Source organism: Taudactylus pleione, unplaced genomic scaffold (genome assembly GCF_031769625.1).
Source record: "Taudactylus pleione unplaced genomic scaffold, aTauple2 ptg000040l, whole genome shotgun sequence".
NCBI lineage: Eukaryota > Metazoa > Chordata > Amphibia > Anura > Myobatrachidae > Taudactylus > Taudactylus pleione.
The window spans coordinates 29,953,319-29,969,581 of record NW_028284442.1 but is presented as its reverse complement, the minus strand read 5'-3'; the positions used below and the strand labels follow the sequence as shown (position 1 = coordinate 29,969,581).

General features: G+C 42.8%; 1 protein-coding gene across 1 annotated transcript in view; it reads left to right on the top strand.

The window, feature by feature from the left end:
* BAZ1B (bromodomain adjacent to zinc finger domain 1B) overlaps window positions 1-16,263 on the top strand; it is an 80,965-nt gene that overhangs the window by 39,966 nt on the left and 24,736 nt on the right. The window contains exons 7-11 of the mRNA XM_088455151.1: window positions 4,888-6,556; window positions 7,523-7,661; window positions 7,923-8,038; window positions 9,196-9,307; window positions 16,079-16,177. Of these exons, the coding sequence (XP_088311277.1) occupies window positions 4,888-6,556; window positions 7,523-7,661; window positions 7,923-8,038; window positions 9,196-9,307; window positions 16,079-16,177 (2,135 nt within the window). The remainder of the gene's footprint in view (window positions 1-4,887; window positions 6,557-7,522; window positions 7,662-7,922; window positions 8,039-9,195; window positions 9,308-16,078; window positions 16,178-16,263) is intronic.

Sequence of the window (16,263 nt, the reverse complement as noted above, 5' to 3'; positions counted from 1 at the left end):
CCACCTTCAGTTGTTCCTACATGCTGGTCTGGATGCTGGTCTGTGCCTGAGATCCTTAAAGGTGCAGGTTTTGGCATTGTCAGTCTTTTTTCCAGAGATGCTTGGCCTAACTTCCTGTGGACCAGACGTTCATGCATGGGGTCCTTCAGATTCTATTTCTTACATTCACGGCTTTGTGGGATTTTAATCTAGTCTTGCAGTCCTTGCAATCTGATCAGCTTGAACCAATGGACTCTGTGGATCTAAAATACCTTACTTGGAGAACCTTCTTTTTTTTTTTTTTATCCTAGCCATTTCCTTGGGCAGGAGAATATTAGCTGAGTGCCTTATCTTGTCTGTCTTGCTTATTCATGACGATTATGCCGAACTTCGTACACTTTTGGTTTTGCCGAGGGCAGAAACTCCACTAGGGAGGACAGTAGCCACAATAGGCTGATATATGTGAAATCTGGAGTCCACCGTCCAGTCCCTTGATGTCGTTTGGGCCCTTTGGATGAATATATCCCTTACTTTGACATTATGGAAGATTGGTGCTTTGTCTGATTGCCATGTGTTGGCCAGTTTCAAAACAGACCATATATAGATGGATCTAAGAAGTGATCTGCCAGGCTAACGTTACCCAGGATCTTTCGATGCCTACCGGGGTGTCAGCACATTCCACTAGGTCGGTGGAAAGTGCTTCACCTTGTGGATAAATTGGTATGCCACAATGTGTTGCAAGTTCTATCTGTCCAGTTTGCTGTAAAATGTCCAGCATGAGGGATCACTGAGAATAATATGCCTTCCAGTTTTCAACCCATTATGAACACTGCTGATATTGATGGAAATTTTAGGTCTGCACAGCACATGACCTTGCTAGGTTCCTTCATTGCAAGGGAGTTTTTTGTGCCTCCCTAATGGTCGATGCACTCCACAACGGTGGCGTTGTTGACTGAATACTTATGGGCTTTCCCAACAAAAGATGTGTTAAACTTTCTAGTTCAGGAACATCTCTTAATGCAGAAGCTGGTGTGACTGATATTGGTAAGGCATAAAAATTATTCATCAAAGGACTGCCTCTGAGGGTATTGTCATACTGTTACCGGAAGAGCTTCTGATGCTTTCTTGGAGATAAGATGTGCTGTCTGGTCAGGTGATAGTGAGTTTAATGGAGTGCCCTTATGGAATCATGCAAACTGCATTGCTTCAGATGGCGAGACCACCTTCTCAAGATCTTTCATACAAATATAAGTGGACTTTTGAAAACCAATAGGCACCTTTTTAGTCTGTAACAAATCTGTCCTCTGGAAGAAACCTCTACTGTTGAACAGCAGACCCAAAAAGACAAGCCTCTGGGTAGGGACCAAGTTTGAGTCCCACAGTTGTTACCAACTACCAGAAATCCATGGTCTTGTGCTGTCTTTGTAATGTCTGGGACAAAGTTGGTGGCTCTGCCTTAATCTATCTTGCACATATTCTGCAGTGCTGTACAGAGAATATTTAGTCATTCAAATCAGTCCCTGTACCAGGTAATGGATAACACTCACACCCCTGGGCCACAGATGGTTTAAAGATGGCATTTGTGACCTTCCCAGACTGAGGCAAGTAAACATACTTGATGACTATAAATACTATTATCTTGTCCAAATTCTAAACCTTTCTGTCCAAACATGAGTGGTAGTCCTGAGGTTCACAATAGGTCGAAAGGATACTTTTGACTTTTTGAACCGAAAACAGGTTTGACTAGAAACCCACCCCCGTCTGTTCTATCTGCCTAGGATTATCTCGCCCGCAGTGAAAAGTTTATGAAGTTTTTCAATGGTCCTGGTACTTAAACTGGACACTGGAGCAATAAAATTATTTGCAATGGGTGGAGATATCAATTAATAAGTTAAAGAATATGCCTCAAGGATTCCCAACCACAGTCCTCAAGGCACATGAAAAGTCCTGTTTTTAGTGGTATCCATGATTAAGCACAGATGGTTAAATCAAAATAGCTGAGGTACTAATTAAGTCACGTGCTCAAGTATGGCTATCTTTAAAACCTGGACTATTAGTGTGCCTTGAGGACTGTGGTTGGGAATCCTTGAGGCATATTCTTTAACTTATTAATTGATAAAATTATTTGCAATGGGTGGATATGATATCAATTAATAAGTTAAATATGCTTCAAGGATTCCCAACCACAGTCCTCAAGGCACATGAAAAGTCCTGTTTTTAGTGGTATCCATGATTAAGCACAGATGGTTAAATCAAAATAACTGAGGTACTAATTAAGTCACGTGCTCAAGTATGGCTATCTTTAAAACCTGGACTATTAGTGTGCCTTGAGGACTGTGGTTGGGAATCCTTGAGGCATATTCTTTAACTTATTAATTGATAAAATTATTTGCAATGGGTGGATATGATATCAATTAATAAGTTAAATATGCTTCAAGGATTCCCAACCACAGTCCTCAAGGCACACTAACAGTCCAGGTTTTAAAGATAGCCATACTTGAGCACATGTGACTTAATTAGTATCTCAGTTATTTTGATTTAACCATCTGTGCTTAAGCATATATACCACTAAAAACAGGACTGTTCGTGTGCCTTGAGGACTGAGGTTGGTAATTTACGATATACCTTTTATAAGAATTAGTACTGTTTTGCTTCTAAATGCAGTATTTCAAAAATAACTTATAATGCACATATAAGTGAATAACCTTGTTACACCAGAAGAAAACATTTGGAATTGGGGAAGTATAGGAATATTTAATTGAAAGACAATTTTGGCAGTTAATTTGCTAAAGTTCAGATACTTTGACACTTGCAGAAATTTGGCATGCGTTAGTTTTAGTTGAATAGTTAACACCACATATACTCTAACATTAGGTACCTCACCACTCCCCTTGCGGTCGATGCATTTATAATAGAGATTCCACAGCCTCAATTAAATATATATATATATTTTTAATTAAATGATCTTTGGCACATCCACAGGAAATGAAAACTTGGTGTCTGTGCACAGTAAAGCTTTAACGTATTTCACCGCTTGTTTTAAAAAGTGAATAGAATTCACTGTCCAGAGGCAGCTATTTCAGATGTGCAGCTCCGAAAGTATTAAATTACTAAACTGCTGGTAATTAGAATTCACCTGTCAAGCAGAGAAGTTTGCTCTAAGCATAGATTATAGAAGTCATTAACCCATTCTTATTCTGCCCTATAAATCTGTTTTCACATTTAATATTTCAACTGGCGTTTTTAATGATTTCAATTCTATTAAAAAAAAAAAATGTATGAGATGCTATAAAGATATTTGAAAGTTTCAATGTTAACAATTGCAATACTGTTAACTGACATGTGTAAACCTAACTGGCGATTTAATTAAATGTGAGTTGCCTTGCACATTATTTCATGCGGCTAAACCTAAGTCCAATTATAAGTCATACTGTATGTTTGTGAATCAGCCAGTGATTTAACATATTCTGCTTTAATGCATAAAAGCTTTAAGCTTCTCAGCCAATTGTAATTGTCTCAGTTTGTTTTATTAAAGGGCCACATTTGTACATTCACTTATACTTGTGTATTCTTGCTGGCTGTGTGCATTTAGACAGTGGTAATTTCTGCTCCTCTCCTGTTTTCTTGTTGTAAAATTCCAACTATTACTTCAATCTCTAAACCAAAAATGTGTATATTAAGAAGACACAGTAATAATGGATGCTACATGTCTCGCTTTATAACCTCACGTATATGCAAGATGCTTATTGATGGGTCAAATGTATTTGTCTTTTATATTTGGTAGTGAAACTTTATCCCTAATTAGTTTTAATTTTTTATGGGTCTCCCTTTAGAGGCTGCAATCCCACCCTTTTTTTAATTTATTTTTTTTCTTCGATCTCCTGAATGACTTTTATTTTTTTTCTCTTGCAAAGAAAAAAGGGATTTAGTATCTGCACAAGAGCAGTTAAATTCTTTACATATTATATACTGCACCCATACATATGATCTAGTGAATATATTTTTATATTTGTCATCTTGGGAGGTGCACCCTAGAATAAATATAACATGCAAGAAAAAGTAGTAGTATTCTAAAGTTGGGGCACTCAAAAACCAATATCTCCTAAAATGTAACCTTTTATTTCATAAATTAAAAGCAAATTATAAAAACAATGTGAAGTGATATGTACTTGTAACATGTATGTTATAGTGTCAGTTAAAAAATGGACACCTCAAATATAGGGTGTTCACCCCAGTCCTTGGATTGTGGGGCTTGAGCTAGAATGCAGCTTTTGGTTTTGCTTTTTGAGTGCCCCACTTTAGAATACTACCTCTTTTTTTCTTGCCATTTTTTTCCACTGTCACAACAATAGAGTATCTATCATACATTGCAGTCTTTAAGTCATCATCCTACAAATCATTATACCCTTTAAAAAAAGGAATGGAAAACAGTCGGCCATCTTAAGTGGTGGCAGCTCAGGGAGGGGAAGGGTTGGGATGTCCATTCAAAAAGTTCTCTGCTCACTGTATTTTGCGACTAGTTATCATGGTCATATGTAACACTGATTATTATAAATAGCCGCTTGCTCAGAGTCCTGTTTTGCTTCCTATCCACGGTTCTGTGCGACCCATTATTGCTGCTTCTTCAAGCCATTGATTAGTTGACCGGTCTCTACTTCCCCCTACCCCTTCCCTCTGCTTGTTTTACAGTTATCCTGTATAGTTATGTATACTGTTTGCGTTTTACTACTCATTGTGGCAGCCTATAAATAATTCAGATTACTTGTAAAAATTATAACATCTCATTCCTTCCTTGTCCTTCTTAAAAAAAAAAATATATATATATATAATTTGTGATTGTCTGAACTTTCTTGTTCGTGTCCACATTTTCTGAATTAATTTTTTAACAATCTTTTTTTTTTTGCCCAGTACATGTCTTTAAATCCAACGCCAGCAACAAAGCGAAAAAGCCTAGGCTCGCCTGGCCAGAAGTCATCCAAGAAAGCCAAAACAGATAAAAATTCTCTAAAGGGCAATAAATCCCCACTAAGCCCCACCTTATGGTGTCAAGTAAACCTGAAGAAAATAGTTCATGGCTCCCCTTCAAAGTTAAAAGACCTTGAAGGTAAATATTCAGAGGAGCAGCTTGCACAGTTAATGAAAATTGTGAGTCCTTCTAAACTTAATGCCAGCCTCAAGAAAGGCTCTGCTACAGGGAAAAAGAAAAGTGGGAAGGCCCAGGTGATCAATGGGCAGAAAGTTTCTGGTAAGCCTCGTTCCCCTAAAAAAGGTCTAAACTCCAAACTGAAACAGATGACGTTATTGGATATGGCCAAGAGCACCACCAAAGTGGCACGAACACCTAAAACTTCTGCCGCAACCAAGTCCACTAGTAAACCCCATAAGAGACTTCCTCCTGCAGCACTACATTTGATTTCTTATTATCGTGAGAACAAGAATCGGGAGGATCGAAAGAGCGCCCTCTCTGCTCTGATCTCCAAGGTGGCAAGGCTTATTTCTGATGAAGACCGTAGCCGATTGCCCGATGAGCTAAGAGATTTGGTGCAGAAACGCTATGAGTTGCTTGAGGAGCGTAAGCGCTGGGCTATGATGACGGATGAGCAGAGAGCAGAGCACATGCGGCAGAAGCGAGCTGCGCTAAAAGCTCGCATCAAAGAAAAGGCTCGGGAGCGCAAAGAGAAAGAGAGACAAGAACGACTGGAGAAACAGAAAAGGTTTGAGGATCAGGAGTTGACTGGCAAGAGCTTACCAACATTTAAGTTGGTGGATACCCCTGAGGGATTGCCAAATACGTTGTTTGGTGATGTAGCGATGGTGGTAGAGTTTCTCAGCTGCTATTCTGACCTACTGCTTCCAGATGGTCAGTACCCGGTGACTGCTGTTTCACTGATGGAATCTCTCTCTGCTGAAAAGGGTGGTTTTCTGTATCTTAACAGAGTACTTGTTGTGCTTCTACAGACCCTCCTGCAAGATGAAATTGCTGAGGATTATGGGGAACTAGGCATGAAGCTTTCTGAGATCCCACTTACCATGCACTCTGCCTCCGAACTGGTTCGTCTGTGCCTCCGCAAGTCTGACTTACCAGCTGGGGAAAGTAATTGTTCAGATAAGGGGGATGAGGAAAGTGAGGGGTCCGCAGTCTTCCAGGACGATGAGGTGGAAGATGAATTCCTGGAGAAGCTGGAGACTTCTGAGTTTTTTGAGCTAACTACAGCAGAAAAGCTTCATATCCTCGTAGCTCTTTGTCACCGTATCCTCATGACTTACTCTGTTCAGGACCATGTGGATGGTAAGCAGCAGCAATCCGGAGAGCTCTGGAAGGAGAGGTTGGCTATGCTAAAGGAGGAAAATGATAAGAAGCGAGCAGAAAAACAGAAGAGAAAGGAGCTTGAAGCCAAGGGTAAAGAGGAGAACACACAACCCAAACCACCACCTAAGAAAACTGACAAAGTGAGCAAAACAGAGCAACCGCTGGCAGAGCAGGAACCAGAGGACATGATCAGTGCCGTGAAGAGCAGGAGGCTGCAGGCTATGCAAGCCAAAAAAGAGAAGGCGGAAAGTGATAAAATTACAAAAGGTAATTGATCTGCTAATTTTTTTTTTTTTTTTTTTTAAAGATAGTCCAGTTGCTGAATTTTCTGTGGGGGTATTGAGTCCTCCATTTTCAGCAGACGTTCACTCCACTAATTACCTTTTATGAATGTTTGTGCAAAAAAGGTTGCCTTTTAAATACAATTGGTTGATAACATGTGTTGTTGCTAGCAATTCTAACACTAAGTTTGTGATTAATTAACCAGCTGCATTTTAGCAATATTGCAGGATATATTTCAAAGGGCTATTTGAGGCCCGCATGCAAAACTTCTCATTGAAAGATACACTAAATAAGACTATTATTTGCCTCTTTGCAGAGTTTTGTGTCTCTGCGGCTGGACAACCCCTATCTGTAACCATTGCACACACGTGCAACAGCCCAATACTGGGTTCGATAGATCTGTCTGTAAGCAGGTGTATTTCTGCTAACACAACTTGGCACACAATTCTGTTAATACGCCTGAACTTTGCTTACACCCAGTTAGGATTTTGTATTGTTGTAGAAGAGTATACTTGGCACCACATCATGTGCAGTGTGGAAACATGCTAGATATGGCTGGCAAACCATCTAGCATTCAACTTTGCATTAGCCTCTCTAACTTGCCACCTAGTTGCTGATTAGGCATTAATGCCATCACTGAATAAGGTAAATGCATTTGAAGGTACAATTAACTGTTGAAGCTGTACATTTTATATTTTTTATTGTATAACCCAGAGGTTCCCAAACTCCACCATTACAGTGCAGGTTTTAAGGATATCCATGCTTGAGCCCAGAGTGTTAAATAAAATTGACTATGTTAATTAAGTCACCTAATGGTGTAGTTTGGGAAACTCTTGCATAATAACCAACAGTCAAACATCTTAAGAGGTCAGGGAGTTCAGTCCAATGTTAAGAAAGCTTTGAGAACCTGTTTGGCAATGGTTTTGTTACTTTTCATTCTTTCCATTACAGAAAGATTTCAGAAAGAAGCAGAAGAGGACAGATTGCGCAAGCAGAGAGCAACTGCAGAGAAGGCTTTTCATGAAGGGATTGCCAAAGCCAAGCAAGTATTGAGAAGATCTCCAATTGGCACAGACCGCAACCACAACAGGTAAGATATTAAACTGATCTGACGTGAAAATGGAAGTCGTACAACGTTGCATTTTCGTGGATATAAATTTCAATTTGATAGATTTTGTTGCAGCTGTTATCTACGGTGTCTACCAGAGTAGAGTTTTAATATATTGTTGCACTTTGACCTTGTGTGAATAGGATGTGGTGACTTGTTATATCCTTTTGTACAATTATATATGTATATAGTTTGAGAATAAAGAACCTGAATTCTAACGTTAATTTTAAAAACTATTTGCAGATATTGGCTGTTCTCCGATAATGCTCCTGGGCTATTCATTGAGAAGGGCTGGGTGCATGACAGTATTAATTATAGCTTCAGTCTTCCTGAAGATGATGAAGAACTGGACACAGAAGGTATGCATTTGGTTCTTGGCATGTTTTCCTATTTTTGTATTCTTGGCGTGGTATAAAATCTCTAAATTCAGTTTTGAGAGCTGGACCATTACTTTCTACACCAAGATATAATCATGAGAATTAATTCATGTATAACAAGAGATGCAACACATTCATATTCATGAGCCATAACCACTGGCATGGATGTACTAATATTTTGAATGTTTTTAAAATGCGGCATTCAGGGTCTTTGACATGTATAATTGTCTGCCTGATGAACTTCCCAGCACAGTGGAATAAAAGGTGTTTGTGGTATAACCCCTTTAAACAGCATTGTCTGGCTGCACATTAATTTATAGAAACCTAATTTTTATCTAGTCTGATGCTGACAGGAGCCAGGAAGAATAACTAGATAAACCTATAGTTTTATCTCTGAAGGTAGCCACACCAACTACACTATGGTTGCAGTTGGAATAACTATTATTATTTATTTATTTATTTTTATTTTTTTTCTCCTTCATACTCAAAAGTCTTGGACACCCACTAATGCGCTGTGTTCGTTGGTTCATAAGACTATTGTTTTACGTGTGTATATGCCCTAATTTGGTCATCCAGAGAGTTAAATCATCAGGTCTTAAACTCTATCCTCAAGGCTTCCTAACAGTCAAGGTTTTAAGAATATCCATGATTAAGCACAAGTGACTAAAGGGGCACATCCACTAGCAGATTGTGAAACGATTACGACATTGTAATCGTGCAGTCGTTTCAGTCTATGCTGTGCCTAAACTGAACGATCATTCGTTCAGTGTAGGCACCCTCCCTCATCCCCGAACATGGCCAAGCTGTCGTTGTCGGCAGATTGACCAGCATGTTCGGCGATGATGGATGTCAAAAACGACCAGCAGGAGCGTACATCGCTGGTCGTTTTCAACATTGAACCACATTTGTGTATGATTAACAAACTATTCAACGATGATAATGTCGTTATCGTTCAATCGCTCTGTTTAATCGGGTAGTGGATACCCGCCTTTTAATTAGTACCTCAGTCAGTCTGATTATACCATCTCTCCACAAGCATGGATATCCTTAACTTGCATTGGATTGTTAGGGTGCAAAGTATTTGTATGATCCTTCACTAGAAAGGAATGACTATAACTTATTACCACCTCCGCACACAGCTAACATGGATAGTGAAGATGCAGACAGCAGTGTGGGTGGACCGGAGGATTCCGCACAAAAGGAAGAGAGACCGGTGGAGAGTACAGTACCTAAACAGGGGCAAAACCTTTGGTGAGTTAATAATTTTTTTTTGTCTCGCACATTGGAGGACACCAGAACCATTGAGTATATAGATGTAGGCAGAAGCTGCTTTTTTTTTTTTTTTTTCTTCCTTTCTGAAAGTGCCCAAGCTCCAGTCTCTATCCCACGGTTCCAATTCTGATGATATTTAACACAAGTACAAAAATTCTAATTTACTTAGCTGGTATGTCAAAAGCTTACATATAACAAAGTTGATATACGTTTGCAATATGTTGGTACTACAATGGAGTTATAAACTATGTTCGAACCTAGATTGGACATCTTACAATGATTAATAATCGGAATTTGGAGATATGAAGGAAGGTTCCCCCTACGCCCTTGGATCCTCCCACCTTTCACTGCTAGAAGCAGAGATCGGGCAGCCTGGTATCGGCGGCACCCACACCCGGCTACTGTAAAGGAGACCGAGCAGCCCCCGGGCAAATAAAACAAATCTTTTCTTCAGGGTCCATAGGGCTCCACAGGGAGACAATGGGGGTGTAGGTGGGGCCTGGAGGACCGGACTCCAACAGCAAAGCTTTTCAATCCCAGGATGCTCCGAACCTTCCCCCTATACCCTGCCCACAGCCTGAGTGCAAATCTGTTTTGTTGTCCGGCAGGAGTTGGTTCACCATGTTAAGAGTGGGGCTGCTTTTAAGCAGCCCAAGCTTATTTTTATGATTTTACTTTTCTTATTTGTTTCAAGTCGCTTTCCCAGCGGCTCCTTACCCAGCTCAGGGTTCCTGTTCCACTGCGTTCTTGCTGTTCCTGAGCTGCTCCTCCTCACCATCCACTCCCTCAGACTCACGGCAGCCTTTTTCTGCAAGCAGGTCTCTGGGATTGCTGGGTCCAGTCTCCCTGTATACCTTTCCCAAGGGCCAGCTTTATACAGCGCTATATCCTACCAGCCACTGCAGTCTGTGTTTTAGTGCCCACTGCAGTTATAATGTATATTCTGCGTTTGTATGTGACTTGTGCTAGTGCTGCTATGTTTTCCTATTACTGTCAGCTTATACCTTTCCCTTTATTGTACTATAACTCTTGCTTACTAAGGTATAGGGGTTCATTGTACCTCATATTTGAGGGCTATCACATACTATATAGCGCTGTTGCGCACTACTGTGCCATATTACACACACCTGGGTTACTCACTGATCTATCAAATTGTGTATTTCATTATTCCTGCAGCTATGTCTGGCCGAGGCAAGAATAACAAGCAGACTGCTGCTCCTTGTATTCTGGTGTCTTGTAATCCTGCTCAGCAGGCTTCGCTCTGGAGGACCTCATTAAGGATGGTCTTTGTGCAACTTGTTATACCTTCCCTGGGCCCATCAGCCATGGTGTCCTCTCCTCAGGACCTACCCTGGGCTACCTTTTCACAGGTGCTTGCATATTTTGCGGACCACCTAGCGGTCCCTGTGGAAGCTCCCTCTACCACAGCAGGTACTCCCGGCAAAACCTTTACTTCCCCCATGGGTAGACATACTTTCTACCTCAGTGCAGAGTTTGGCGGATACCTCTACAGCCTTTCAGCAAATCTTTCAAAAAGAGAGACCCTTACCTAGTAAACCTATTAAACATGCTTTGTCTACCCAGTCCACCCAGCTATCAGATTCTGAATTATCAACGGGGGAGGCAGAAGATGCAGACCTCTCTGACTCCCCCTCGAGAGATGAGGAATCCCCCACTAAATTAAATATCTGCACTCGTGAGCTGTAAAATCTAGTCTTCAAATAGAAGACAGAACCCGCTCCGAAGGCAAAACAGCCACTCTTTAAACAAAAAATAGTTTTACCAGAGTTTCCTCACTCTGACCAGCTAGCTGATCATATGAGTGAGGCATGGAATATGCCCAGTAACAAATTTCGGCTGCCTAAACATTTTAAGTTCCTTTTACCCTCTTCCCGCTACTGATTGCACTAAATGGGATGTTCCCCCAGCAGTGGATTCCCACGTGACATGTCTGGTCAAGAATGCTACCTTACCTATTCTTACTGCAAACTCCTTGAAGGAGACTACGGATAGAAGGATGGAAGCTTGTTTAAAATCTATATACTCTTACAGGAAGTATTACTCGTCCTGCTAGGGCTACGACCTGGGAGGCAAAAGCAGTTGAGAGTTGGGCAGAGGTTCTAGAAGAGACATTTCCCCCTGATGCTTCGAGGGAACAGCTGTCCTACATATCTCACATTAGAGATGCAGCCTCCTATTTGGGTGAAGCAGCTATGGATACGGCTCTCCTAATCTCCAAAGCATCTGCCACTTCTGTAGTGGCCCGCCGTATTGTTTGGCTCCGCTCTTGGAAGGCAAATTCGGACTCTAAAAGGGCTTTGGAGTCTCTGCCTTATTCTGGGGATATCCTGTTTGACTAAGAATTGGTCAAAATTGTGACTACCTTGGAAGCTATCAAGACTGCGTTCCTGCCCCCTGCATATAACGCGGTCCTTTCGGTTCTTTCGTCCTCAAGGAAAAGAAAACATCAGTCCTTTCCAAGGCATCAGACATCAACCTAGGCCTCCAAGCCTTGGACCAAACAGACCTGGGGGCTACTAGACATCCACCTACCAAATCTTAAGACTAGCTTTCATCCTGATGGGGCGGTTTTCTCCCTTGGGAATCCCAAGGTGGGGAGGCAGACTTTTTCAATTCGCTCATCAGATGTCTAGTAAGAGAAGTGGTCTTCAACAAATATGCCCCCTCCTTCCTGAGGGCCCTCCCCCAGCAGTTCTATTGCACAGGACCTCCTTTGGGAATGTGATTGAAGTACCGGCGGATACCAGACAGGATGCAGATCCCAACTAGGGATAAGTACCCTAACTCTCCCCTGTACCCCCCCCTAACCCTCCCTTAGTGGTCCCTGACCCCAACCTTCTCCCCTGGGGGTGCCTAACCTAAGGGCGTCCCCCCTCCAAACCTAACCATGCTAGACTCCCTAATCCTAACCCTTCTTCCCCCCCCCCCCCCCCCCCCCCCTACAGCTAACGCTAAGGGCAACCCTGACTTACCTTCTTTCGGGATGGTGTCTGGACTAAGATAGGAGTCTGTATTTTGACGCCTATCTTAAACCCCTTACCGGGATTCTGATGTCTGGATTGAGATCTGGCGGCTTTGCGTCCGCCGGTCTCATAACTACATCCCCTCCATCAGACCCAAGCACAGGCCCTGCTGCTCCAAAAGGCCATTCAGTCCTTCAGCTATCCAGTTTTTTTCAATCGCAAAAAAAACATGATTTCAGGAGTAATAATTCTGGTCCCCTTCTCACAGCGTGGGAAGGGCTCATCGGCCTATCCTGAACCTCAAATATCTGAACAAGTTTATAAGGATCCCAGGTTTCGTATTGGAAACCCTCTGCTCTATTATATTTGGCTATGGAGCCTGGGAATTTTATGGTGTCTCTGGACATTGAGGATGCTTACCTACATGTACCTATAGTGCCTTCTCATCAACAATATCTCCGGTTTGCTCTACTACAGCAACATTACCAATTTCAGGTTCTTCCTTTTGGTCTCTCAACAGCCCCCTTGGGTCTTTACCAAGATCATGGCAGTTATGACTGCCTATCTTCGTCAAGAGATCAGACTGCTCCCATACTTGGACGATCGCTTGCTGTTGCCAGCTCCCCAGAAATTCTATACTGCCATCTACAGGTAACCATTGCCTTTCTACAAACGCACGGTTGACTGACCAACTGGAAAAAGTCTTCCTTGACACCTTCTCAAAAAATGGTACATCTGGGAGCCCTCCTGGACTCTCTTCCTAACAGCAGACAATTCACTCTGCAATGCAGGCCTTGGGATCCATGGTGTCCACCTTCGACATGGAGTTCGCTCAGTTTCACTCCAGGCCCCTGGTTCTCTCCAGGGGGATCGCAACAGTTTGCCTTTCCTGCTCAAAGCCCAGGCGATGGGCCTCTGCCCAGAGGTTCGCTTGTCCCTAGCCTGGTGGCTACAGACATACCACTTAGACAAGGGGCGCCCCTTATGTATCCTGGACTGGGCACTCCTCACCACGGACGCAAGCCTCCGCGGGTGGGGCGTAGTGACAGACCAGCACTCCTTCCAGGGCTGCTGGACCCATCCGAGGCGGTCTTACCAATCCACGTCCTGGAACTCCCAGCCATCTACAGACCTCTCACTCTGGCTCAGGATATTCTTCAGGGCAGGCCTGTACAAGTACAGTCCGACAATGCCACGGCAGTGGCCTACCTCAATCACAAAGGAGGCACTCGAAAGTCGAGCAGCAATGACAGAAGTGTCCCGCATTCTCACATGGGCCGAAAACCATCTCCCAGCCATCTCTGCAGTATTCATCCCAGGAATTCTCAATTGGGAAGCGGATTTCCTCAGCAGTCACTATGTACATGCAGGAGAGTGGTATCTACATCCAGAAGTCTTTCCGCTCATGGTGGATGAATGGGGTCTTCCAAATGTGGACCTCATGGCCTCAAGACACAACCACAAACTTCCAGTATATGGAGCCAGGACAAGGGACCTCAACGCGGCCTTCGTGGACGCATTATCTGTTGTGGACCTTCCATTTGGTGTACCTTTTCCCTCCAATATCCTTTCTTCCTCGTTCTTCGGATTTTCAAACAGGAAGGTGGCACAGTACTGTTGATCGCTTCGGCTTGGCCCAGACGCCATTAGTACTCCTATCTTCAAAGTCTCTCCATAGACGTGCCTCTTCAAATTTCTCTACGAATAGACATGCTGTCTGTGTCCCTGTCTACAACCTGGCCTGCCTGTCTTTAGTGACTTGGCTCTTGAGACAACCCTCCTATCGTATAAGGGATTTTCTAGCTCTGTGGTCCAGACCATGCTCAGAGTCCGTAAACCGGCCTCAGCCAGAATTTATCACCCGATATGGCATACATATTTTCAGTGGTGTGCTCCTAGAAACTGACCCTCAAGTTTTTAAGGTTCTAGAATACTTGCCTTTCTTCAGGCTGGATTGGATCTAGGACTCTGCTTAGCATCTCTGAAAGTGCACGTCTATGCTCTGTCCATCTGGTTCCAGCACAGAATTGTTCCTCTACTGGATGTTCACACCTTCCTACAAGGTGTTCTACGTATACAACCTCCCTTTGTCCCTCCTGTGGCTCCGTGAGATTTGTCAGTTGTTCTTCACGCACTTCAGGAACCTCCATTCGAACTCCTGGAATCAGTGGATGTCAAGTGGCTCACTGAGAGGACTTTCTTCTGGCTATAGCATCTGCCCGTAGCGTTTTGGATTTAGGGGCGCTTTCATGTCACTCCCCCTTTTTAATCTTTCATCAGGACAGGGTTGTTCTTAGAACGCATCGGGGCTTCCTTCCCAAGGTGGTTTCTAGTTTCCACCTTTAATGAGGAAATTGTGGTTCTGGCCTTTCAATCACCAGACCTCTTGGCAGGTGAGGCTTCATTGGATGTGGTCCGTGATCTGAAGATCTACGTAGACTGTACTAGTTCCATCAGGAAATCAGACTCCCTCCATCTTTTATATGGATTTCATAAGAAGGGATGGCCAGCTAACACAGACTCTGGCCAGATGGATTTGCATGATTATCTCACAGGCTTACACGCAGACTGGCCTTCCGGTGCCGGCTACAGTATCTGGTCATTCTACTCGCTCTGTGGGTCCCTCATGGGAAGCCCGGCGTGGCACCTCTGCTGAAAAGCTATGCAAGGCGGCCACGTGGTCTTCTGTCCACACCTTTCTTAGGTTTTATGCCTTTGATACATTCGCCTCTCAGGATACTTCTTTTTCGGGTGCAAGGTTCTCCTCTCAGCTCAGGAGCGTCCCCGCCCTTGAAAAAACTGCTTTGGGACATCCCCATTGTCTCCCCTGTGGAGCCCTATGAACCCTGAAGAAGAAAAGGAGATTTATGGTAAAACTTACCCTTAACTGTTTTTTTTTTCGAAGTCCACAGAGCACCTGACCTGACGCCCCTGGCTTCTATGGGTTTCTTCTCTTGGTCACTTGTTTCCTTCTGTACCAGTCTTCCTTCTCTCCTATCCTGCCTTGGGCTTGTTAACATAACTGAGTTGCTCTCAGGCTGTGGGCAGGGTATAAGGGGAAGGACCGGAGCATCCTGGGATTGAAAAGCTTTGCTGTTGGTGTCAAGTCCTGCAGGTTCCACCTACACCCCACTGTCTCCCCTTTGGACCCTATGGACTTCGAAGAAAGTTAACACGGGTAAATTTTGCCATAACTCTACTTTTTTTTTTTTTTTTTTCAAACACCACCTGTAACATGACAGTTAAGAGCGCAGTGGTTTGTAGGTTATCACTTTCCAGAACTTAGTACATCTCCTTCCCCCAACCCATGACTGATAAATGGTTTTGCCATACCTGATGGGCACCAATGCTGCACATCAATGGCATCCCAACCAAAACAATCAATGATTTTTGCCGATGGTTGCACCATCGATGGTACACCTGTCAATAGCTATCAGTACAGTATACCATAAAAATATATTTATTTTTTTAAGAAGATCGTGTTGTATTAGTCTAAAAGATATTCTTGAGCTAATTCAATCACAAAAAAACTGACAATTTCTAAACTGTTAGGGAAAAATATTAGCCTTTTAAGTAGTTAAATGCACTTTGCAGAATCTGATTTATTTATCTTTGTTTTGTTTTTTCAGCCTTTATAATGCCACATTATTCCAAAGCACATTACTATTTGAATGTCCATAAACACTATTAACAGTATACGGCCATCTCCATTGAAAATTGAGGTCTACCAACTAGAGTTTACAATTGTGTGTTTATTTATATTTAGGTTCCTTTGTGATACCCAGAAGGAGTTGGATGAGCTGCTGGAATGTCTGCATCCACAGGGTATTAGAGAGAGCCAGCTAAAAGAGCGTCTGCAGAAAAGGTAAATGAGTCCATTTGACACCAGCCTGTGCTCTGCTATCTAGCAAATGAACACATTAAAACCACCAGATAATGCTCTTAGCAGAT